Source organism: Panicum hallii, chromosome 3 (genome assembly GCF_002211085.1).
Source record: "Panicum hallii strain FIL2 chromosome 3, PHallii_v3.1, whole genome shotgun sequence".
Lineage (NCBI taxonomy): Eukaryota > Viridiplantae > Streptophyta > Magnoliopsida > Poales > Poaceae > Panicum > Panicum hallii.
The window spans coordinates 16,781,402-16,803,225 of record NC_038044.1 but is presented as its reverse complement, the minus strand read 5'-3'; the positions used below and the strand labels follow the sequence as shown (position 1 = coordinate 16,803,225).

General features: G+C 49.9%; 4 protein-coding genes across 6 annotated transcripts; 3 read left to right on the top strand and 1 right to left on the bottom strand.

Moving 5' to 3' along the window:
• The first annotated feature begins 521 nt into the window (after window positions 1-521).
• Window positions 522-2,981, top strand: LOC112884103 (universal stress protein PHOS32). Its single transcript, XM_025949432.1, has 4 exons — window positions 522-854; window positions 996-1,105; window positions 1,238-1,356; window positions 2,671-2,981. Exons 1-4 carry the CDS (start codon window positions 665-667, stop codon window positions 2,744-2,746), a joined length of 495 nt encoding a protein of 164 aa, XP_025805217.1. The 5' UTR covers window positions 522-664; the 3' UTR covers window positions 2,747-2,981.
• Window positions 2,982-4,201: 1,220 nt separating this feature from the next.
• LOC112886468 (DNA replication complex GINS protein PSF1-like) lies at window positions 4,202-7,475 on the top strand. Of its 3 annotated transcripts, none has more exons than XM_025952372.1 (7): window positions 4,202-4,622; window positions 5,884-5,951; window positions 6,067-6,180; window positions 6,298-6,460; window positions 6,590-6,736; window positions 6,821-6,870; window positions 7,188-7,475. In XM_025952372.1, the coding sequence occupies exons 1-6, from the start codon at window positions 4,548-4,550 to the stop codon at window positions 6,845-6,847; spliced, it is 594 nt and encodes a 197-aa protein (XP_025808157.1). In that variant the 5' UTR covers window positions 4,202-4,547; the 3' UTR covers window positions 6,848-6,870; window positions 7,188-7,475. The 3 variants fall into 3 exon arrangements, with proteins under 3 accessions (XP_025808157.1, XP_025808156.1, XP_025808158.1); XM_025952371.1 differs by having other exon boundaries at window positions 7,146-7,475; XM_025952373.1 differs by having other exon boundaries at window positions 5,867-5,951; window positions 7,146-7,475.
• A 4,149-nt stretch (window positions 7,476-11,624) lies between these two features.
• Window positions 11,625-15,184, top strand: LOC112886636 (rop guanine nucleotide exchange factor 7-like). Its single transcript, XM_025952591.1, has 7 exons — window positions 11,625-12,172; window positions 12,251-12,367; window positions 12,529-12,683; window positions 13,453-13,527; window positions 13,619-13,909; window positions 14,033-14,383; window positions 14,502-15,184. The coding sequence occupies exons 1-7, from the start codon at window positions 11,884-11,886 to the stop codon at window positions 14,934-14,936; spliced, it is 1,713 nt and encodes a 570-aa protein (XP_025808376.1). The 5' UTR covers window positions 11,625-11,883; the 3' UTR covers window positions 14,937-15,184.
• A 1,192-nt stretch (window positions 15,185-16,376) lies between these two features.
• On the bottom strand, window positions 16,377-18,884 carry LOC112887353. The gene is made up of 6 exons (XM_025953498.1): window positions 18,643-18,884; window positions 18,324-18,411; window positions 18,011-18,171; window positions 17,880-17,931; window positions 17,750-17,800; window positions 16,377-16,771 (listed from the first exon to the last, which is right to left on the bottom strand). Exons 1-5 carry the CDS (start codon window positions 18,745-18,747, stop codon window positions 17,784-17,786), a joined length of 423 nt encoding a protein of 140 aa, XP_025809283.1. The 5' UTR covers window positions 18,748-18,884; the 3' UTR covers window positions 16,377-16,771; window positions 17,750-17,783.
• Between the last annotated feature and the right edge of the window lie 2,940 nt (window positions 18,885-21,824).

Genomic DNA, 21,824 nt, shown 5'->3' with positions numbered 1-21,824 from the left:
CGTCCGTGCTCGCTGCTTGCATCCAAATGAAACCCAACCCTGGAATCCCAGCCGTGCGCGCAGGCCAAACGACCTGACGGGATTCCCATCCGACCCACCACCACCGGTCCGCCGCGGCCCGCCAGCCGATCACGCGTGCGCCGGGCCGGCGCCCGGACACCGATCAGGGCATCACAGGCCGCGAGGCGCTCCCAGCCGTGCCACCCGGAGGTCGGAAGCCGGCACGGCACCGTGCGAAGATTCCGCGCGCACGTCGCACCAAACGCTGGAGTGCACGCTCCCCCCCACCCCCCCCCAGCCCACAACAACGACGCGTAGCGCCCCGCCACGGACGCCGCCGGTCCCGGCCGGAACGCGCCGCAAAGCCGCTGTGCCTGCCCGTGCCCGGGCCCCGAACCAGGTGTCCCAGGCGCGCGAGCCGCACCCGCACCGCTCGCTCTCGTCGCGGTTGCTTCGGCCCGGACGCCGACGCGGTCCCACCCACCCGGACCTGCTCGCTCCTTTTTATGCTCCTCTCTCGCTCGCATCGCCGCAGCGCTTTCCGATCGAGCTCATTCTGTCTGCCCCCCACCGCCCCCGTTGCGTTTCGGAGATTAGGTAGGAAGCGAGCCTACTAGCGAGTGAGAAGCCACAGCCCGGCCGCGCGAACGAGGGTTTTGATCCGATGGCCGGCGCCGGGGCGGACGGGGAGCGCAGGATCGGGGTGGCGATGGACTACTCGGACAGCGCCAAGAAGGCGCTGGAGTGGACCGTCGACAACCTGCTCCGCCACGGGGACACCCTCGTCGTCGTCCACGTCCTGCACCACGGCGGGGAGGAGGCCAAGCACACGCTCTGGGCCAAGTCCGGATCCCGTAAGCACCCCGCAGCTCGATCCCACGCCACTCTCCCCTTCGCCAAGATCTTGAATCCGCGGTGCGGTTCTCCTCCTGGCCCGGCTGGATAGCTTGATGAGCTGATGCGATCTCCCCCGTGTGCTTCGATCCCCCTTGCAGCGCTGATCCCGCTCTCCGAGTTCCGGGAGCCCGAGGTGATGAAGAACTACGGCGTCAAGGCCGACGCCGAGGTGCTCGACATGATCGACACGGCGGCGCGCCAGAAGCAGGTGAGGGCGACGTTCCTGCTGCAGTGCTGCTCGTTCCTGCGCCTTCCTGGCCGTGTTATTCAGCGCTGCGTTCTTGGTCAAGCGGATGGGGATAACTAGCTGACGCCTGTCCATTTCCGTGCTGATAATCAGCTTAAGGTGGTGGCCAAGCTGTACTGGGGCGACGCCAGGGAGAAGCTCTGCGACGGCGTCGAGGAGCTCAAGATCGACTCCCTTGTCATGGGCAGCCGCGGCCTCGGCCCGATCCAGAGGTACAATCCTGATACACTACTAACTCTGTTGAAATGCTGCCTAATCGAGAACCGAATGTGCTGTCCTGTCATGGAGTTCCTAGTTTCTCAGTAATCTCGTTTAGATATGGGCGTCAATGGAGTGTCCGGAATTAAATTGTCATACTATATGTTGCATCGCTCAATTGATAGGGACAGGCCACGTGATAAGTTACAGTACTTAAATTCACAGCACTCCTAGTTCGTTACGCCGTTCTACCGTTCCGGGATGCCATTTCAACGATAATGCTTATCTAGATCTCAGATTCTGTCTTGTATCGTTGAATCCAGTGATACTGAGCTGTTAGCGCTTTTCTTAATTAGGGAGGGAACAAGCCGTATCCTTGTGGCCTTTTTTTTTTGTCCGAACGTTGACTTGCGACCTTTTAAACATGGAAGAGGCATTGTACAGTACTAGCCTGTCCTTGAGACATCCTCAGCGTGATTGCTTGGCAAATTTTTTATGCGGCCATGTGAAACTGCAATTGGTACTTTTGAAATTTTAAATGTTTCTACAATAGTTTGAGCATTGGAAGAACACACTCATGATCGGGTCAACCACTGCTGTTCGAAACTTCGACTACAACATGATTATCACAAGTGGGGAATTATTCTATAGATATGTTCTGGAGCTACGACTTTAGCTCAATATCTTCACAAGTGGGTGCTTAAGTCCAAAGATGATCTGAACTGAGCATTAAACGTAGCAAATGTTTTTGCATTTTACAATCAGTAAAACAAAGTGCTTTACCCGAGTTTATAGATAGATAGCAAAATCACTAAAATAATTTCTGATTTGTTTCTTATTTTGAAGAAAACTGACCATTCCTGCCTTGCTACTGATTGTTGCTTGAACTGAAATGGGGGCCTATGCAGTTTGTATTACCTGCACAAATTTGACTTTCCAGTATCTAAATACTCGTTGAAGGCACATCATGTTACCCAATTGTCCAATTCAATATGCACAGCACAATTATTTAGATGCTACAAATTAGAACTGGTTTACATGATCATTCCCCCTTTTTTAAAATAAAATAAAATACCATAGCCATATTTCTCTCCACACTTCTACTGCATTTGCTGTTCAATTCAAGACTCTTGACATCTGGCACTTCCAGCATTTGTGCATTTTTTGCATCCCTTTTCATGCAAACTTATAAATGCTCATTGCACTCAGAACTTGATGCATGCAAACACTATAGCCCTAAAAATTGTATTGGAAGGTGATCTTTCTGTGCCAAAAAATCGTTAGCTTGTTTCATTTTTCCCGACTCTCTAATCTGGCAATTACTGCAGGATCCTCATGGGAAGTGTGACAAACTACGTGCTGTCGCACGCACCGTGCCCAGTGACAGTCGTCAAGGGGAAGTAATGACCAGGCCAGCCTACCAGCGATATGATTGAGGATACTAGCATGCAGTTTGTGTGGGTTAAGCACTGTGATCGGTGTTGTTACTGCATTTGAATAAAGTGTGTCTTTTATTATTTGTGATGCTGCAGCTTTCAGAAACCCTCCTGACCGTGTCTCTAGTCTGTGAACGATAGATGCTAATGTGCTCACCTGCGTGCATCCCTTCTTAATTATTCAGATCGAATTTGAGGTTTCATACCTTTTTTTTATGGTCGTTCGTTTTGATCTGGCTGCAGGTTATTTGTTCAGTGTAGTCAGTTTTTTTTATTGCGATGATTGTAGTAGTGTTTGGATTCAAGTGCTAATGTCTAAAAGTGCTAAATTTTACCACTGCCTTCTCCAAATAGAAGTGCTAATGGGGTAGGCTAAATTTTAGCTAAGACTCAAAAGCTCAAAAACTTCATCACGGGGTGTGAATAAGAATAGATGGTAAAATTTAGCACCTAACTTTTCCTTATCCAAACGGACCTGATACTCATGGTTCATCTTGAACTCGTTTTCCCCTAGTGGCAGGGGCCAAGCTCCATGGTGATTAGAGGGTGCCGATGATAAAATTATAAAAATAATGATTAGCTCTAATTTTTCACCGTATATGCATCTCACGGCTCAACTTCGTGTACCTACAAGGTAAAAGCATCCTTCTCCAATTTGCTGCAGCTTTACCACTGCCTTGTGGCCGCCAAGCTCGATCAAACACACGAGCCGCTCGTGTTCAACCAAACCAGAACTCAAACAGGGTGCATTCGAGACTAGCTGCCTGTACTCATTTTCCCCGACTCCCGCCACTGCCAACTTGCCAAGTGCCAACCATGGATAATGGATTGCGTCCCTGCTGTGCTGCCTGCTGCTCACACCAGCAATGGCCGCTACTACTACTACTTGGTTGGGCCTGCACAGTGGCGACGCTAGTCTGGAAACCCGTGAACCACCTCGCAAAGTCGCAGTGCCGCTATGGCAACGGACCCCATTTGCATCCTCGTTGCATGAAAAGGCATTAACCCCTCTGTTTCAGGCGCGATAAGAACAGGCTCTTGCACTAGCTATAGCTGCTGCGGTCTTCACGGCTAGCACGCAGCATGCACGAACGCTAAATGAAACAATTACAAATGGTTCAGACAAACAATCAGGGAAAGGTGGGACGAGAAAATGGTGCGCGAAAACGTCTCTTTATTTTTTTTAAAAAAACAGATGTACCCGGTTAAGATTTGGTTGTAAAACGGGAAGTTACAATTTCCGAGGCTAGGGGAAAAAAATTAATAGGCTGACGTGTGGGGTCCCATCCCCACCACCATCAGCTGTGCTGTACAACGTTCCTTGTATATTGGCTTATTGGATGGATGGCTACGATGAACCGAGGGCTAAACGGAGGGTGGCCAAAGCTGCGCTGTCCGTTGGATGTCGCAATCGGCCAAACGAGCCGCGCGCCGGAGGTCAAAGCCAATCTGTATCCTCCCGCCACCAACGAAGCCTCAATTTTCTTCCCGCGCGGCCGCACCAAAATTCCCCTTCCACCGCCCCGCCGCCACGCTCCCGACCCCGCCAGCGCCCCCTCGCCTAATCCGGCTCCCCGGCGGCCCGATAGCCCGTCGCTGACGCCTCCCGCCTTTCTACTCCTCTGCTCTCCCCGATCCCCAGCCCGCCCAAACCCTAGAGGCTAGGGAAGCAGCAGTCGGGCGCCGGCTGGAACGCAGGCGCGACCAACAGACCACGCTGCCCGAGCGCCCAGGGTTACCCCAGGTGCCAGCGTCGGGCGAGGAGGAGGATGTACGGGAGGCGCGCGTCGCAGCTGCTGAAGGAGATCGACTCCTCTGAGGCTGGCCAGCTCGCACCGTTCAACGTAATTTCCCGCTTCCCTGAACTCGCCTGCAGTTACTGGTTCGAATCAGAGCGATTGCTGCTTCTATCCCGGTAATTTTGTTTGATCTGGTTGTTTTAGGTGTCCGATGGGTGAAATGGCGTTTAGGAACTGTGTTTTTATTCTCAACCGAAAGTATTAATTTACTTGTGTGGTAGCACTAAAACTCATAAATCATCAGCTCAAATATTGACGGTTTCTTCTGACAGCTGACTGATGTGCCTGCAATGTTATATCAAATTTGCGAGCCACTGAGTCGGTATATTTTTAGCCTCTTGTCCTTGTCCCTTCTAAACGTGTTTGTTAGCATGTGCTACCCAAATTTGGTGGAAAATCTTCGGCACATGGTTTAATTCTCAATCAAGTTAGACCCTGTCCATACCAGGACCCATAGGATATTAGGATAACTATCGATTTCCATAAGATCACTACATGTATCATTGTACTCGTTATCATATTTGGTCCCTCAACTTTGATCTGAGGGTCAAATTCATCCCTTAATTTTCAGATTGGCCAACATAGTCCCTTAACTTTCATTTTTGGATCAAACTCATCCTTGTGCTGATATTATACTCCATAATAACATGAGATTTATGCAAAAATTCCACTTTACCCTTGGCTCCTTCCCCTTCTAAATTTCGCAACACTTTATTATTACTAAAAAATATAAAATTAAAGCTATTTGTATTGCGGATGCATGAAGAGTAAAATTAAAGCTACTTGTTGCATAACTACACACCACCATATAAAATGTTGCGGAAAGTTGAGCGAACAGTGACACAAATAGTGGAAATTGAGGAGGGGAAGAAGGAGCCAAGGGTACAAAGGACTTTTTGCATTTATCTCATGTTATTATGAAGTATAATATCAGCATAAGGACGAGTTTGACCCCAAAACGAAAGTTGAGGAACTATATTGGCCAATTTGAAAGTTGAGGGACGAATTTGACCCTTAGGATAAAGTTGATGGACCAAAATGCCTATTTTGCCTTTGTTTTACTATGTGCATTTGATATGGATGTAAATAATTATGTCTTAAGGGTAGCAGCTGCAGCATTGTATTTTTTGAAAGAATCAGCATTGTATTTGCTGTTATATAATATATAGTGCACAGAAACGTATTTATAGTAGTATTCCATTATTTTTTAAAGTACTCTTCCATTATCATAAGCAATATGATTTTGGTAGCCACAGTTCCTTTTAGTTTCTTTAATACCTTACTTTCAGTCTTTCAAAATGTGCAGAGTGACATGTTTGATCAGGTCATTAGAGAGTGTAATGAGCACAATTCACAGTTTCAATCACTGATCAGGTAAGGTAATTGGTATCCTACTAGGATGTTGACCATCTTCATCCAACAGTAACCTGTTTGTTAGGCACCCGCATTTCTGATGTACAATCTACTGATTTGTTCTGGCTTATTACAGGAAAATGGTGGAGCAAAACTTAGACATTGAGACAACTAGAAATGAGGACCACTATGGCGCAGCTATCCACCATCTTTCCCTGCTCCGTAACAAAAGATGCCTCATGGCCTACATGTACAAACCTAAAAGAGTCACAGATGAGCAGAATTTCTGTTTCTCTGTTTTATACTGACCACATGCATAAAATTGATTTTGATTGTATTTTTATCTGAAAACATTATATCGAACCAGGTACAACCGAGCAGAAGTTATTCAGAGTTTTAGATGGAAAGTTGGCCCTGTGCTTCCTCATGATATCCAAGAAAAGCTCCATTTCTCAGAGAAAGAGTACTTCAAGAATCACTCTGCAGCCATTAAGTCATACATATCGGAGATGGATATAGATTTGACAGTGGTATGGTTCTTTCTCTATATCTTATGCTTTCTTAGGCTTAATGAAATACTAGTTCGGGGAAGTTCTTGAAAAATTATGCTTCCTTAGGAATAAGATAGATTAATACAGCTTTCTATACCTTTTTTACAGGACATGGTCCCTCCCAAGGATCCTTACATTCAGGTTCGGGTGCTGGAGGACATTGGCGAAGTATCTCTTGGCGACCATTCCGTATCATTGACCAAGAACTCACTGCATTTCCTAAGGCGCACAGATGCTGAGCAATTCATATCACAGGTTTTCTATCTGTTTCTTTGTGATATCCTTCTATCGCTACTCGCTATATTTTCTGGTAATAATACGATGCTGAACTTACTATAGGGTCTTATGGAAGAATTTCTGGAGTAGGGATAACACATGATGTATAATAGGTATACTCCTTGCCTTTTTATCTTGTTACTTAAGTGCTGTAATGTTTCATAGTTGCCCAAAGCTTGTCTTAGATCAGTGGAGACATGATGGCTGCTGAATATTTTTCACTCTGCACATATGTCTAGTTCAGCTGTTACTACTAAGTGCATAGCTATTCAGTTTAGGTTGTGATAGCTACCAACCTTGAGCATTTCTTTATTTGGACCTGCTTGTTAAGCTGTAAATGTTAGAACTGATTATCTTGCGGGGATGTGTGCTGCCTCTTTTTCTTCAGTGCTGCTGCCTGATGGAACAAGCACTCTTGTGATGCTTGCAGAGACTATGTGCAACGATGGTGTTATCTTGGGTGTGAAGGTACAAGGTACACGTGATATTTTCTGTACCATAGAGCTTCTAACTAGTTGTAGCTATGATTTTTTTGGTTTAGATGGATGAGTCAAAGTAACAGCTCTGTTGCAGTGTCAATTTTCTTTGTGATGTATTTTTACATTGTAAAATTTACCACTTTGTAGATTGTATAAGGAATCTTAATAAAATTGGTTGCCTCCGTTTACATTTGGATGTTGTACCAGTGTGACATCTAAGAAAGCTGATGCTGATAACATTTTAACGTGTGCATTAACATTTAGTGTTGCTGGGCTTAGAACCTATAATTTTTCTGTGCACCAGTATGATTTACTTCTTGCACTCAATGTCCTACAATCAGAGTTCTGTCAGTTCGACACAGGCTCATTCCACCTTCATATCACATCACAAGTGGCCTTTCCATCTTCGCCAGGAAGCAAGATTAGTGCAGTTCTTGCAGGAAAGTTCCTGCTTACTGGATTTATGTAAAGTTATATTGAACATCACTAAGCTAAGGTTGGTATCTTCTTTTAACCACTGCAAGTTTCTTGAGATGCTTTTATTCTTGGCTTGGGAACTTGCAAACCCGCATGGCGGTCTCAACACTAATTGATAGTTGGAGACTCTAGCTTGAAGATTGGTAATTTTCATTAGGTTAAAATCATACAACAATGGTAACTGTGCAGCTTGTAATATCCGCAAACTTCCAAATTTGAATCGCATCATCAATGCGAGATGCTTATTGATTGCATGCTTGTCTGAGAATGCAGTACCATGCCTTAATTCCTGGCCTAACCTCTTAGTTCTAGATCCTTGTTCTGTGCTAGCTGAAACATCTTCCCAATCCCCAGTACTTTAGGCGTCACATGATTATTACAATACCCATGCAGAACTTTTCTTCCGGTGCCCAAATTGGTAAAGTTAAAAAGATGAAATTGCAGGTTCGGAGGTACGATAAACATCGGACTGAAATGTCTTTTTGCTACGTTTACGCGAGCTGCATTTTTAACCGAAATACACGAGCTGCACATGCTTAGTTAGCTTGTCCGTGTATTGCTTTATCCTCTATAATGCTTTACTCTTTCGAGTCCCGCCATGCTGTGTATTTGTGTCGCGGTAAAAGAAAAATGGTGAGCAGATAAAGCTGCCTCCATCTGCTTTATCGTTTCCGAGATTCGCATGTGTCATCCATCTTTCCTTAGCCTACTCCGAACAATCCGAAAACGAAGCTTTATATTCATACACCTGCCCTCGCTTTTGCGGGCCTTTGTTCTGTATAAAACACAGCTGAACGAACTTGGTCGATAGTATTTTCAAAACAAAAAAAAAAACTTGGTCGATACAATACAAGGAAGATGAGAAACTCGCTGCAGTGCCTTGCACTTCAGTATTGCTGGCATGCGTAGCAGCTCCTGAAACATTTTTCTTTTCAGTACCAGTTCCTGCACTGTGATGCGCTAGGTTTTCTCAGTATTCTGAGAAGCTACGGCCAAAATGTGGTGGTCCATATGCTGCAATTTGAACTTACAATGTGGAGGCAGCGCGCCGCTTTATTTCATAATGTTTTCCCTCTGATTTGGCGGCGTTCTTCTCCTGCGTTACCTACTAGTAGGCCATGGTCCTAACGTGCGACGTGCGCGCCCGCCGCTCTTGCAGCACGCGAATTCGATGATGGCTTCATGCTTCCCATGGAATGCTTCTTCCCAGTGCTAATAACCTAGTGACAAGGAGTAGATGATAGCCTATGCATGCAATCCTGTATCCAAGCCTTCCAAGTGAAGAATGTCTTTTCTCTGGCACTTATTAGGCCCAACAAGCCACCAAAAGAAACATGAGATCTCTACAACCCAAGTGGTCTGGGCTTTCAAAATACTATGATCTGTGGCATATGTTACCGTAACCAAACGAGCGGAGCTGCAGCTGGGAACACCATCCCGAGGTTCTCGTCAGCTTTTCCTTGGCAAATCTTCCCCAGCGCCACCGAAGCGGACGAGCCGGATTCCGGAGCCAGCGGCAGCCGGTGGCGGCTCTCGACGGGCGCCTGCCGGCGGCGCATCTCCAAACCCCGGGCGGGGCGCCGGAGCCGCGACAGGCGAGAGGTGACGGGCCGCCGGTGACCGGTGGTGGCCGCGCGCGTACGCGCTGCCCTCGGGCTCGCACGCACCCCGTGGCTCCTCGCGGTGCGGTGCGGTGCTCCTGCGTCCGCACGCTGTTCTCTCATGGAACATTCTTTAACGCCGAGGGGGTCTCCTCCGCTTTGACATCCGGGTACCTGGCTTGGAGTTCTCGTATGGAGCATGTGTGATTCTCTCGTCAATCGCAGACTTTTGACTTCCTGATTTCTCCTCTTTTGGCCACGATGAGTGCACCTGACAAGCGATCGGCAATCGAGAGTTCGAGACAGGCCGTGGCAAAGCGCGGTGTCTGCAGCCTGCCTAGGAATATGAAAAAACAAATCCGTCGTTCAAATTGGTCAGGACTAGTTCTGCAAAAAAAAAAAAAAAAAATTGGTCTGGACGTGCTCTGGGTTGGCCGTGCAAGAGCATCTGCAGTACTGTACCAGCAGGAATTTGATCCTGGTCGATACTGTTCGCACAAAGGACACCCATCCTCTCGCTCGTACAGGAGTACATGGCAGCTCGAGAAGCCAACGCGTATCAGTTAAAGCTGCTGCTAATCTGGCGATCAAAGCTGTGACGCTTCCGGCGGGTGGGCCAAAGCGGGCATCATTTCTGCCCGTTGCTTGCGATCTTGCCCCGGCACTCCTCACTCTTTGCTTCCGCCACACGTGAGCCGCGATCAGTGCGGCAATCCGGCCGAAGCGATCGAGCCCGGCGATTTTGAAGAAGGTTGGTGCGAGGGACCCTGATGAGGTGGACAGGTGGTAGTAGTAGCAGTGGTTAGTTAGCTGCTGCTCCGGTGGCCTTGTGCGGAGGGAGCCTGGGACCGGGGCGCATGGGTTGGGGGACAGCGTGTGGGCGACGGACAGGGAGCGACACGGGGTGGATTTCCCACGCGCCGGCAAAAGGAGATCCTGCTCCTGCTGCGGTTACCGAGTCAAACCGCAGGCCGCTTTGCCGGACGACGTGGCTGCAGGACGCGTCCTAGTAGGCCTATCCATCGCAGCCTTTCTCCGGCTTTCGTCTTTGTCTCGGTCAGTGTTTTCAAACCCAGATTTTGAAAACCTCTGGCTCATGCTTTGCCTCAAGGGGCTTGCGTGAGGCCAAAGATGAAAAATGCGCGCTCAAAATTGCTTAGCCTACCAAATAGTAGAGTTTGAGAACTTTTTTAGGTGAATTAAAATATCGTGTGAAGTTAGCATTGTCGCAACGTACTTAGTGATCACCGTAATTGAAAGACCCGCAAGGTTCACGTGTCAGTGACCAAACCCATTTGTGTATGAGGAGCCAGCTATTCTATCAATTTGTTTAATTTTTTTATGAGGGAGAATGACCTATTTGTTGACTGGAAAAGACATAGGGCGTGCCATGGTTGTTCCCAGCATATTTTTTTCCATACAAGGCTCAACTCATTCCCATTCCAACAGGGTGTTCTTGGCACATGACAACATATATAGCCGCATTATCCACCGGTTAAAACCATCTAGGATGGAAATTGTATAAATGTATCAGATGTAGAGATACAAGTTATATATATTTTGATGTTATTAGGTCGATCAAAAAGTTGATAAAATAAATTAGAATGACATTATATGTAAATTATAATTAATTAGCTGATAAAAAAATACTATTAAATACCCACTTGTATCCTTAATCATTAATGCTTTAGTTGCACGGCTACGCTTAAATTTTCCTCAAGTGTTTGCGCGTAGCATGTCGAAACGAGACTATAAGCAAGTCACCTCGGATTATGATACTCGAATTGACCGTTAGATCACGTTCAACGCCATTAAACAAACCCAGAAACCTGCAACGAGGAATCATGCGTCAAACGGCCCCTTTTGCCTCCTCGGAATTTCCATAGCTTGCAGACCCAGCAACCCCACCTCCTGGTCTGCAGCCCTCTGCACATGACCGCCACCTGCAGCTAGCGACAGCGCCCAACGGAAAAGACGCACGGTGAGAATCGGAGCCAGTCCATACGTAGAGACGACGCGCCACGCCACGCTACCTACCAGACGGCCCCGGCGCGGCGTAGCTGCCACGCCGGCGCCGACCAACCCCTGCAGCCTCTAACCGCTGGCCGCGCAGCCTCCTGCGCCTGCGGTCCTGACCTGCGGCCCCGTCCCGACGATGCCGTCCGAAAGGAAAGACGCCAAGACGGGGTGGGGTGGTAGCCTGGTAGGAGAAGCGCCAAGCGGACGGGAAGCCCACCAAGGCGACTCAAAACCCAACGGTCACTCCTCCCACCCCCCGCCTTTCGCTTCTTTAAGCCTTTACTCCCTCTCCCTCGCTCGCTCGCTCGCTCGCTCGCCGTCTCTCTCATCGCATGCACCCCACGGCCACGAGGGTCCAGTCTTTCCGTGCTCCTCCCCTCTCGCCGCACGCCACAACCCACAAGCGTAGTCGCTGGTCGTAGTCACCGGCCGGCGCCGTGTTCTAGTGAGAGAGACACCGCGAGGGAGGTGGCTACCAAGGCGCGCTAGATTTTGCGGAGACAGCGTAGTGAGAGAGGAGGCCAGGCCAGCAAGCACTCGTCGACCGGGGATGGCGCGAGGTGGCGGCGCGGGCGAGGAGGAGGAGGAGGAGGAGCGGGGGGCGACGAGCGAGGAGGCGCTGATGGCGGACTCGGCCGACGAGGAGGGCCGCCGCGGGAGCAGCTCCAGCGCCAGCTCCGAGGCCGCCTCCAGCGTGTCCTACACCTACACCCCGCCCGACGAGTGGCAGAAGGTGGCCATCAAGACCTGCGTGTCGGCCGACGTCGTCGTCGCCGCCGCCGCCGCGCCCGGGGCTGGCGGCGGCGGGGACGCGGCGGACGACAGGCGCAGGGCCTCAGGTACGTACGCCGCAAGCGAATCTCCTGCCGCTTCAAACCTGCAACAATCTGGGCCGACCGTACAGCGAAATTTGGCAGAGATGGAGATGATGAAGGAGAGGTTCTCGAAGCTGCTGCTGGGCGAGGACATGTCCGGGAGCGGCAAGGGCGTCGGCACCGCGCTCGCCATCTCCAACGCCATCACCAACCTCTGCGGTACGTGTGTGACCCGAGCGATCCGCTCGGCTAGCTAGCTTCGGTTGGTTGGCGGCTGCCCAGTTGCTTTCCCTTTCTTCCCGGACGAGAATCGCGACGGGGTCTTAATTAGCTAGCTCTTGCGGTTGTGCGCGCGCGGCGCGCCGTCTTTGCGACTGCAGCGACCATATTCGGGCAGCTCTGGAGACTGGAGCCGCTGCTGCCGGAGAAGAAGGCCATGTGGCGGCGGGAGATGGACTGGCTGCTCTGCGTCAGCGACCACATCGTCGAGCTCGTGCCCACATGGCAGACGTTCCCGGACGGGACTAGGCTGGAGGTAAGCTACTCCTAAGTCCTATGAACTAGTAGTGCTAATATATAATTAAAATGAGCACACTCCCAAAATTAACTTCTGCATCAATGACAAAAATCTTGTCCACAATCAATCGAGCTCATGAACTAAGTGATCGTAAGATCTCCGAACCCGGCAGTAACCGCGTCGTTTTAATTTCCATGATCAAATGCTGCGTCCTGTCCAAGTGCAATGAGCGCAAAATCTTGGGTGATTTGAATTTAAATTCTACAGGACCGCAACCGCAATGCGACGTCCGGCCTACTTAGCCGTTTAGGAGTAATACCTAACCTAATGTATTGAAAGGGGCAGTTAAGCGTGTGATGTTCCGAGGTCCCAAGAGTAAAGGGCGCATCAATGTGATGTCCGTTTGGTTGGTCACCTCGGCGTGTTTCATCAAACCTGCCCGATTCGAATGCATTCTACATTCCTAGCTGGCTAGCTGCATCTGCTAAGTAATGAACCACGAGATCAGAACTAGTGTCCAGAATGCTACTAACCCTACTGATGTTCCCTTTCTTGCTGCACTAATTGTATACTTATCTGGACACTTGAATAGCTGCATTCTGCTAAGTAAATATCTGGGTTTGTTATGTAGTGTAACTGGCCACTTGAACATTGCAATAAGCAGTTCTGCATCTGAAGACAGCTTTTTCACAAACAGAAGGAAACTCTGAGAGTCTGAAGACAAAAACAATAATTTTGACGCGAGCAGTGTAAACTGATTACTAGTTGTGGGCTGCTATTTTTTCAGATCATGACAAGCAGGCCACGGTCTGATCTGTACATCAACCTGCCGGCGCTTCGGAAGCTAGACAACATGCTCCTCGTGAGTTCAACATCCTCTCGAGTCTGTCCTCCCAATTCTTCTGAAAGAATGGGGAACACTTCCTGGCTGGCTGACATGCCTCTGCTTCCAGGAAATCCTGGAGGGATTCAGGGACGCCGAATTCTGGTACGTGGACCAGGGCATCTGCGCGCCGGACTGCGACGGCTCCGCGTCGTTCCGGAGGACGTTCCACCGCCGCGACGACAAGTGGTGGCTCCCGGTGCCCCGCGTGCCCCACGGCGGCCTCTGCGAGGCCACGCGGAGGCGGGTCGAGCACCGCCGCGACTGCGCCAACCAGATCCTGAAGGCCGCCATGGCCATCAACAGCAACGCCTTGGCCGAGATGGACGTGCCCGACTCCTACCTCGACTCGCTGCCAAAGGTTCAGACTTCAGAGCTCAGAAATGCCACAGCCTCTGAACATTCTCTCGTACACATCTACTGGTGTGTATCTTAATCGATTCTAACGCACGATGCTTTCTCTGATCAACGCTGGACGTGTCAGAATGGGCGCGCGACGCTGGGCGACGTCATCTACCGGTACATCACCTCGGACCAGTTCTCCCCGGACTGCCTCCTCGACTGCCTGGACCTGTCGTCGGAGTACCAGGCGCTGGAGATCGCCAACCGCGTCGAGGCCTCCGTCTACGTGTGGCGCCGGAGGGGCGGCGCCGCGAAACCGGCGAGCCGCGCGGGCGCCAAGTCGTCGTGGGGCATCGTGAAGGACATGATCATGGACACGGAGAAGCGAGACCTGCTCGCTGAGCGCGCCGAGGGCCTCCTCATATCCCTGAAGCAGAGGTTCCCCGGGCTCACACAGACGAGCTTGGACATGAGCAAGATCCAGTACAACAAGGTTCGCCGTGTCATTCGGAATCCCTTGAAATCCGCATTCCCGGAGCATTGCTAATTTTCAGCAATGGTAATTCAGCTGATGTCTGACTGAACTTTTTTTGCTGTCTCGTGTTCTTCAGGACGTGGGGAAATCGATCCTCGAGAGCTACTCGAGGGTCCTGGAGAGCCTGGCCTCCAACATCATCGCGCGTATCGACGACCTCCTCCACGTCGACGAACTGAGCAAGCAGTCAGACCACCTCCCCGCCGGCGGCGCGGACGGGAACATCGCCTGCAAGAACACTACCACCGGCAAGGCCACGGCGGTGCCCGCCTCGGGCACGCCGTACGCGACGGCCTACGCCACGCCGAGCTTCTCGCCGGCGCAGCTGTCGAGCCCGTCCAAGATCGGCAGGGCCCTGCTGGTCGACCGCCGGTCGCACCACGCCAAGGGGGCCGGAGCCAGGACAACGGCGACGCCCGCGGTTGACCGCGCCGGCGTGGAGGTCGTCAAGGGCATGCTGCTCGGCAGCGCGGTGTTCGACATCCCGACGGCCGTCACGGCAGAGCTGTGAAGATCCGAGGGCACACGCTGGGTTCAGATGAGCTGATGAGGTCGCCGCCTGCGGAGGCCTCTCTGTGTATACTTACCTCGTGTCGGCGTCAGGCGTGTCCGCGGGGCAGATTTGTTGTTGCGTCCTAGTTTTTAGGCATCCGAGGGCGATTTCTCATGTTGCCGTTTGCCGCCCTCCGTTTGTAATGCTTTGGCACGGTGTCATGTTAGTTCTGCGAGTCTTGGTATGCTAAGGGAGCTTCCTTTCCATGTTCATCGGATCAAAGCACGGCGCACACGGCGCCGTGGCAAGGCAAAATGGGTGCTCGGGACTCCGGAGATCGGGGATGGGGACAGCTTAGTGCAACAAAAATTGCTACTAATAAGTAGCCAAACAAAAGATTTGGCACCTTGGCCTTGATTTTAAGAAACATTTAGGAACTAAAATAAACCAAGGCAGCCAAAGGGCACCGACTTATTTGTGGCCACACAAGGATTGGGTTTACAACACGGTGTTCGTGCTCCACGGCAGTTTTCTATTTACAGAAATCATAAGAAAATAAAATCGATTAAAACGAGAAACTAAGACTAGTATGCAAGAATCATCGATACCATTGAGGGAACGTGGTCAATAGGGTCGCTTTCGATGCCCTGTCAGCTAAAAATTGTGAGATCTAGGCCATATTGTAATTTTAGGCGAAATCATATGAAGCGCCTATGCTTGCATAATTACCTCATGTCGACGTCATTTTTGTTATTTATTGTTGATTTGGTATAGCCTTTTAAATTAGAATCTGACCCACCGTAATAATGATTGTTGAATCTAGTTGTACCATATTTGCATAGCTAAGCTCGTACTCCCTCCACCCTAAATATAACAAGGGCACGCATTTCGGGATTCAAATATTGTATCTTCGACCTTTTAGCCACGTGTAATGTAAACATTGTTTTGCAAAAGTAATACAATTGAAGTGACATTCAAAATTATTTCCCTATCGCTATAATTTTGTTGCTATAAATATTGAAATATACAAGGACTTAAGAGTCAAGGGCTAGTTTTGGAGACCGTGGCTAATCTAGTCAGCATAGGTTTCTAAATTTTAATGCCTGATACGGTGCATCTCAGAAGACTTCCACAAATATCAACAGAAGTTTTACCGAATGTTGTTGATCAGGTCAAATCGTTGTAGCGTCGCAGGGCAATGGCGCTCCTGGTCCGGCGGCCGGGAAATGGGATAGAGGACGACGGGCCAACGAAACAGAAGACAAAACATAACTGAAATAGAAAAAACCTGTTACACACCGCCACACCGGCCCAGTCCCAGGTATCCCGATCCACCAACTCCCACGTGGGCTGCTGGTCCAGTGCCTTCTGCCGCGGCCCACGAGAAAGTATGCAGCGCATAAACTCCCCTCGCCCATGAGATGAAATTTGCAGTTGCAGGAGAAAACCCTCGCCAACTTGGAGAAAGAGTTTTAATGGCAACAGGGGTATGTGCAATCCAATTCTTTTCGAAACATAGCAGGAACAAGGACACACACGGTACAAGTAGCAGGTGATCCTGCGAGCTGCGACTCTTTGGCAGCTGCTTATGAAGCTACTCCCTGCTGACCTACCAGTCCATTAGTAGTTCAGTACTGCACCTAAACCACAAGAAACACAGGGAAAAGTGACCAACAGAAAAAAAGGACATGGCCTACACCCTCATCTGTCCAGGTGAGATGATGCATCTAAATACTGCCTCCACCGACAGGACGGGTGTAGTCCCGACGCCAACTCCCAGCTATGGTTTTTCGATGCCTGACGGCTCAGTATCAACAGTTCCAACACTACAACAAGCGCTACTCCTTTTATTCCTGAAAGAAAAAGGGGGAACATGATATGAATAGAAGGATGAAAAGGTATTGTGTGCAATAGATGTAGCAGGTTTCTAGTGATCATAGCTAGTACTGGTCACCATATAGTTCGCTGTTCCAAATAGCTTAGGCTCCTATGTGTCACTGTCAGCATTATATATTTTATCATTGATATATGTAACTTTTAGATACCTTAAAAGTATCATTAATACATATCGTTTTTCTATGTTTTAAAAATGAAGCATCTGACAAACTATCCAAGTTCATAAAACCTTTGAAATTTTTGGGGAGTAGCCTTTGTCGCAGGCTCATATCATGGTAAGGATGAGGTAAAAATGCCAAAACATCACATTATGCCAATTATGGACTTCTTAGGAAAGTACTCCCTAATTTTGGATAGATTGATAACACTTCCAAGCATCTTAATTATAAGATAACACTCTCAACGGGAGCAATACTCCTTATGAATTGCGACCTATCATGATGGTATACTAGGCTTAAAGAAAAGATTGGTGGTGATGTAATCTGTTTTAGTTCTAGTTAATTAAGTTTACACTTCATGACAGCTAACAGTTGTGTCTGACAGCCATCATTGTCAGCCCCCACTATTATGCAATCATATGTAGGATTCAACAACTAACAAGTAATTCTTGTACAGACTTTGGTGATTATTCTTTCTTATAATGGAACTGGAATGGCGACACAAACATAAAAGAAAGATATGCTTTGAAGTTATTAAGACTTGTATAGGATATTGACACTTCCCTAGAGACACCAAAAAAAAGACAACGAAACTTAGTTGCCACATCACACCTTGCATGTCTCAAGATTAGGTTCAGCTTGATGTTAAATACTAACAATCTATCGTTTTCAGACAATTCATAAACAACTGTTGAGTTCGAAGCATATAGTCTAAGCTTAACACTCAGTGATGGAAAGCACAATCTGGAAAAATATTTAGTGTGCTTCTGGGTATACCTCGTTCACAAAAGGAGAGTCCACAGGAGATTATTCAGTAATAAAGTGAACCTGAAAGTGCAGTCTAGTCAGTGCATACACATTCATCTACTCAAGATAATGTACAAATTAGAGTGCAAAGATGCCTTACCTTGCCACCAATCACCTCTAGTAGCAGAGCCATCTGGATTGTCCTCTTTATACTGGATTCAATATGCAAAATAAGCATTAATCATAAGTGACCTAAGATATCAGTATAATTATATAAAAATAACTACGTACATTTCTTGGTGGTTCATTGGCAGGTTGCTTCTGTGGAGAGCTATTGTAGAACTCCCGACCACCATAATGCACGGATGAGCCAAAATAAGGAGATTCTGATGACTCATTTGGATAGACATTTTTTCCATCCTTGTACGTAGTGCGACCGTTAGATTTGCTATCTGGAGCACGAATTAAACTTCCACAGTTACATCGATGCCAAAGATCATTTGTAAGCTAAGATGTTTAACAAACAGATTTAAAGATTGTTTTACATACGAACTGAACCTAAATCGAGTAGCAATATCAAATTGACAGTAATACCCAGAACTACCTGTGATGCTATTGCCATTCTGCCCTCTGGAACTCTGCTTGTTCAGCATCGCGTACAAGTCCGTTAGCTTTGCGTCTTTTGCGTTCCCCTAGAAGGCAAAACAAGAACAACAATGTAAACGGCAAGCCCAAATAGGATTTTGCATAACCCTACAACTCCTCCATCATCAAAATCAAAACTTATATGAGAAAAAACTGACAAAATAACAGATTAATCAAATCGCGCCACCAGTTCACCAATCACCACAAACGGCGACATCGAAACAATCCCTAAAACTGACATCAAATGGGTCCGGAAGACGGCGTGATAGAGACGGTACCGCAGGCGACGAGGAGAAGACGGAGCTGAAATATCCGTTGGGCGGCGGCGCCGCGGCTCCGGCACCGGCGGCGGTGGAGGGGGCCGACTTCTTCTTGGCCTCCATGTCGACTCGTTTCCTGCGTCGGCGGCTTCGGGGGATGGGAGCCGTGAACACAGGCGGAGAAAGATAGGGCACGTGAAGTGGTCGTTATAGGCGGCGGCGCGGAAGGAGGCAGTTGGTGGTTCGCCTCGTGGCGTCCTGCTCCGGCCAACATCTGTGCCGGCATTTAAAGGCCTCGAAGGAGCGTCCCGGTTTCGCGATTTCCATGATCCCTGGGGTGCTGGACGAGGAAGATGTGTTTTGTACTTTTGCTCCAGGCCCCCTGCCCGCCGGAGAATTTGCAGGAACAGGCGCCATAGAGGATCCGAATTCAAGACCCTCCTTGAAATGAGAATCAATTGTTCATTAATTACAGAAAGGATGTCCTGAATTTTAAATACCATCCTAATATGATAGTTGCAAAACTGAATTCGATATTTCTCCAGATAATATCTTTGGTTAGATATAGATGCCATCCATACAAAATTTTTACATCCGTCCATGAACGTAGCATGTGAAGCCTATGAAAGAGCTCATAAAAAAAATGCAACTTGTAGATACAAGTAACAACCACAAGATGGTAGGACACTTGTCGTGGCGCAGGTGCATATGTTTGATTCATTGATTCGTAATGAATCAACAACTTTGGTGCATACCATATACTCCGCGCGCGTTGTCCCTGCGAGGGCGACTCGAGCGTCCTAATGGAACCCTAGCCGCCGCCCTCCCCTAACGACTCCGCCCGCCGCGCCACCGCCTGAGCGGCTGCCGGAAGCCCGTGCGGCTCGCGAGGACGGCGGCGGCGGGCCCCTTTCCGAATCCTTCGGTGGATTTGGGCGAGCGTGGTCGCCGAACCTACATGAGGAAGCTTGCCGGCGCGGGCGGCGTTGGAGTCGTCAGGGCCACGGATCCGCCACGGCGCCGGCCGGATCCGATGGCTATGTTGCCTATGCGCGTGCGACATGGTGGGAGTGTCGACCGGCGTTGTTGGTGGCCAGCGACGTGAGGGCGGGCTGGTGTCGCCTCGTCCGCGCGCCTGCGGGCCGGTGGCGTGATGTCCGCACGTCTGCGGGCCAGCGGCGCGGCGCTCATAGGGCTGCGGCCCGACGCGGTGTCTGCGCGGTAGCAGGCCGGCGACGCGGCGTCCGCGTGGGCACCTGCCGAATCCGGCGGCCAGGCGGCTTGGGCGCGTGGGGTGACCGGCGATGGCGCAGGCTTGGTGGAGGCTGCACGCAGGCGTTGAGGAGGCGGCGTGGGGCCATGAGAGGGAAGAGATGCGGTACGCGGGGCCAGCCATGACCTGGATCCGGCCCTCCGGCGGCCGGTTTCGAGTGACGACGGAGCGGCTGTGGGGCTGAGGAGTGACGGCGGGTCTGCGGCCTTGGCAGTGTTGAGGTGCGGCTGTTTGGAGACTACGTGAAGGAGTTGGCCGCAACTAGAGAGGGCACGGCGGTGGCGCTGCACCCGGGAGGGCTTCCATGGCTGCGGATCCGGAATGCCAGGCTGAGTGCGTGTAGCTAGGGATGGGATTCTCTGGGCGAAAGCCTTGCCGGCATTCTTGCTGGTGGCGATGCCATCCAAGGGCGTCGTTCTCCTCGTTGGGGGCGTCATTTTGGAGCCCCATCCCTGTTGCACGGGATTCTCTGGGTGAAAACCCTGTCCGCTTATGGACGAGCGACGGCGGCACCTTCAGCATCATCACCTCCTTGGAGGCGTCATTTGCGGAGACCCATCTCGGCCTGTGGCATTGCCGATGTTACCGTTGGTCATGGGTGGCTTCTGCTAGTGGCGCGACAAGGTGGCTGGTGCGGGTGGTTGGCTGGAAGGGGGTTGCCAAGCCCACGTGGCAGCGGCCAAAATTATACCGGCAGCCAGGGGTCGTCGCATGGGTGTCGGCTTGGGCTGCTTGCAGCGGACCATGGCGGCTGGCGTTGCTTGGCAATTTCCAGCGCGGCGTGGGACTGCATCGGAGGATGGCGCTCGCATCAACGACACCATGGGAAGACTAGGTTTGTAGCGGATTGTGGCGGATTGCTCAGCCTCGCTCGACAACTCAAGTGTGGTACATCATCGGAAGACGGCGCAGAAGACAACTTAGCTTGCTAGCATGACGGCGGAGGCTGTGTGCGTGGATGATGCAACGAGATGCTGTTGTCCGGTGGGCGCGGCTCGTCTGTTTTGATGGGGTTCTTGGAAACAGGATAACACTGTTCTTCATCATGACAGTGACTTAGTAAACGGATTTGCGACTCGGAGTGCTGAGGCAGGCGTGGCGAGGCTCCACGTGAGGCGAGGCGACAAGTGAGGTGGAGTCCAATGGCGGATGTGGCGAGGCCCCTGCGCGTTGTGTTTCGCGGTGGCGATTGCGAGACAGCTTGTGTTGGTCCGGATCCAGTGGATTCACCCTGTTGGATGGTGTGTGGTGTTGCAGGGGCACTACGGCGGTGGATTCCGCATGGCGGTGGCCTTCTTCGGTGCGGTGCAGTATGTTTCTCTCGTTTCCCTATCAGCGCGGGGCCATACTCAGCGGCAGCTACATGAGGTGGAGAAGGTTGTTAGCCGCGGCGGCTGGGCTTCGGTCTGCCTTCGTTGCCTAGCGGAGTGGTCTCATCCGTGTCGATGTTTCAATCTGACTGGGCAGTGTTGTCTCATGGAGACACGCTGTGTGGATTGTGTCGACGTTCCAATCCGACCATCATGAGCTATTTATTTAAGTGGAGTTGAGTTCGACGCGTGTTGATGCTCCAATCCAACCCGTCGGTGTTGTTGTCGTGCCTTCTTTCTTTTTTCCTGGTTATGATCTCTCAAGGCTATATCCTTATATTTTTTTCTGCTATATCGATAGAAACGCACTCGTCGAGTGTTCGTCGAGTGTTTTTGGTTAAAAAAAATTGATTCACAATGAAGATATGGTATATCGTTCGTGCTATATTTAGAAAATGTGAATGGCAACAGTAGTTTGAATAGTATTGAAAGGAGAGCTATTTCGATAGTTTTTATTTCGCTATTAGCATGATTCAGGAAGTTTATATGAGTTTTTTTTGTATTTCGGAATTTACATTTTTATAGGTTCTGTAGGAAAAAAGCATGCAGGGGCTTTG

Bases quoted from the DNA above. Each gene is read 5' to 3' on its own strand.
- LOC112887353 (XM_025953498.1), bottom strand. From the start codon at position 18,747: ATGGAGGCCAAGAAGAAGTCGGCCCCCTCCACCGCCGCCGGTGCCGGA. The intron at 18,412-18,642 runs GTACCGTCTCTA...TTTGCCTTCTAG, and splicing joins TCTTCTCCTCGTCGCCTGCG to GGGAACGCAAAAGACGCAAA. The intron at 17,932-18,010 runs GTACGTAGTTAT...TATTGAATCCAG, and splicing joins CCAATGAACCACCAAGAAAT to TATAAAGAGGACAATCCAGA.
- LOC112886636 (XM_025952591.1), top strand. From the start codon at position 11,884: ATGGCGCGAGGTGGCGGCGCGGGCGAGGAGGAGGAGGAGGAGGAGCGG. The intron at 12,368-12,528 runs GTACGTGTGTGA...TTGCGACTGCAG, and splicing joins CGCCATCACCAACCTCTGCG to CGACCATATTCGGGCAGCTC. The intron at 12,684-13,452 runs GTAAGCTACTCC...CTATTTTTTCAG, and splicing joins CGGACGGGACTAGGCTGGAG to ATCATGACAAGCAGGCCACG.
- LOC112884103 (XM_025949432.1), top strand. From the start codon at position 665: ATGGCCGGCGCCGGGGCGGACGGGGAGCGCAGGATCGGGGTGGCGATG. The intron at 855-995 runs GTAAGCACCCCG...TCCCCCTTGCAG, and splicing joins CTGGGCCAAGTCCGGATCCC to CGCTGATCCCGCTCTCCGAG. The intron at 1,357-2,670 runs GTACAATCCTGA...CAATTACTGCAG, and splicing joins GGCCTCGGCCCGATCCAGAG to GATCCTCATGGGAAGTGTGA.
- LOC112886468 (XM_025952372.1), top strand. From the start codon at position 4,548: ATGTACGGGAGGCGCGCGTCGCAGCTGCTGAAGGAGATCGACTCCTCT. The intron at 6,181-6,297 runs GTACAAACCTAA...ATATCGAACCAG, and splicing joins AGATGCCTCATGGCCTACAT to GTACAACCGAGCAGAAGTTA. The intron at 6,461-6,589 runs GTATGGTTCTTT...CCTTTTTTACAG, and splicing joins TGGATATAGATTTGACAGTG to GACATGGTCCCTCCCAAGGA.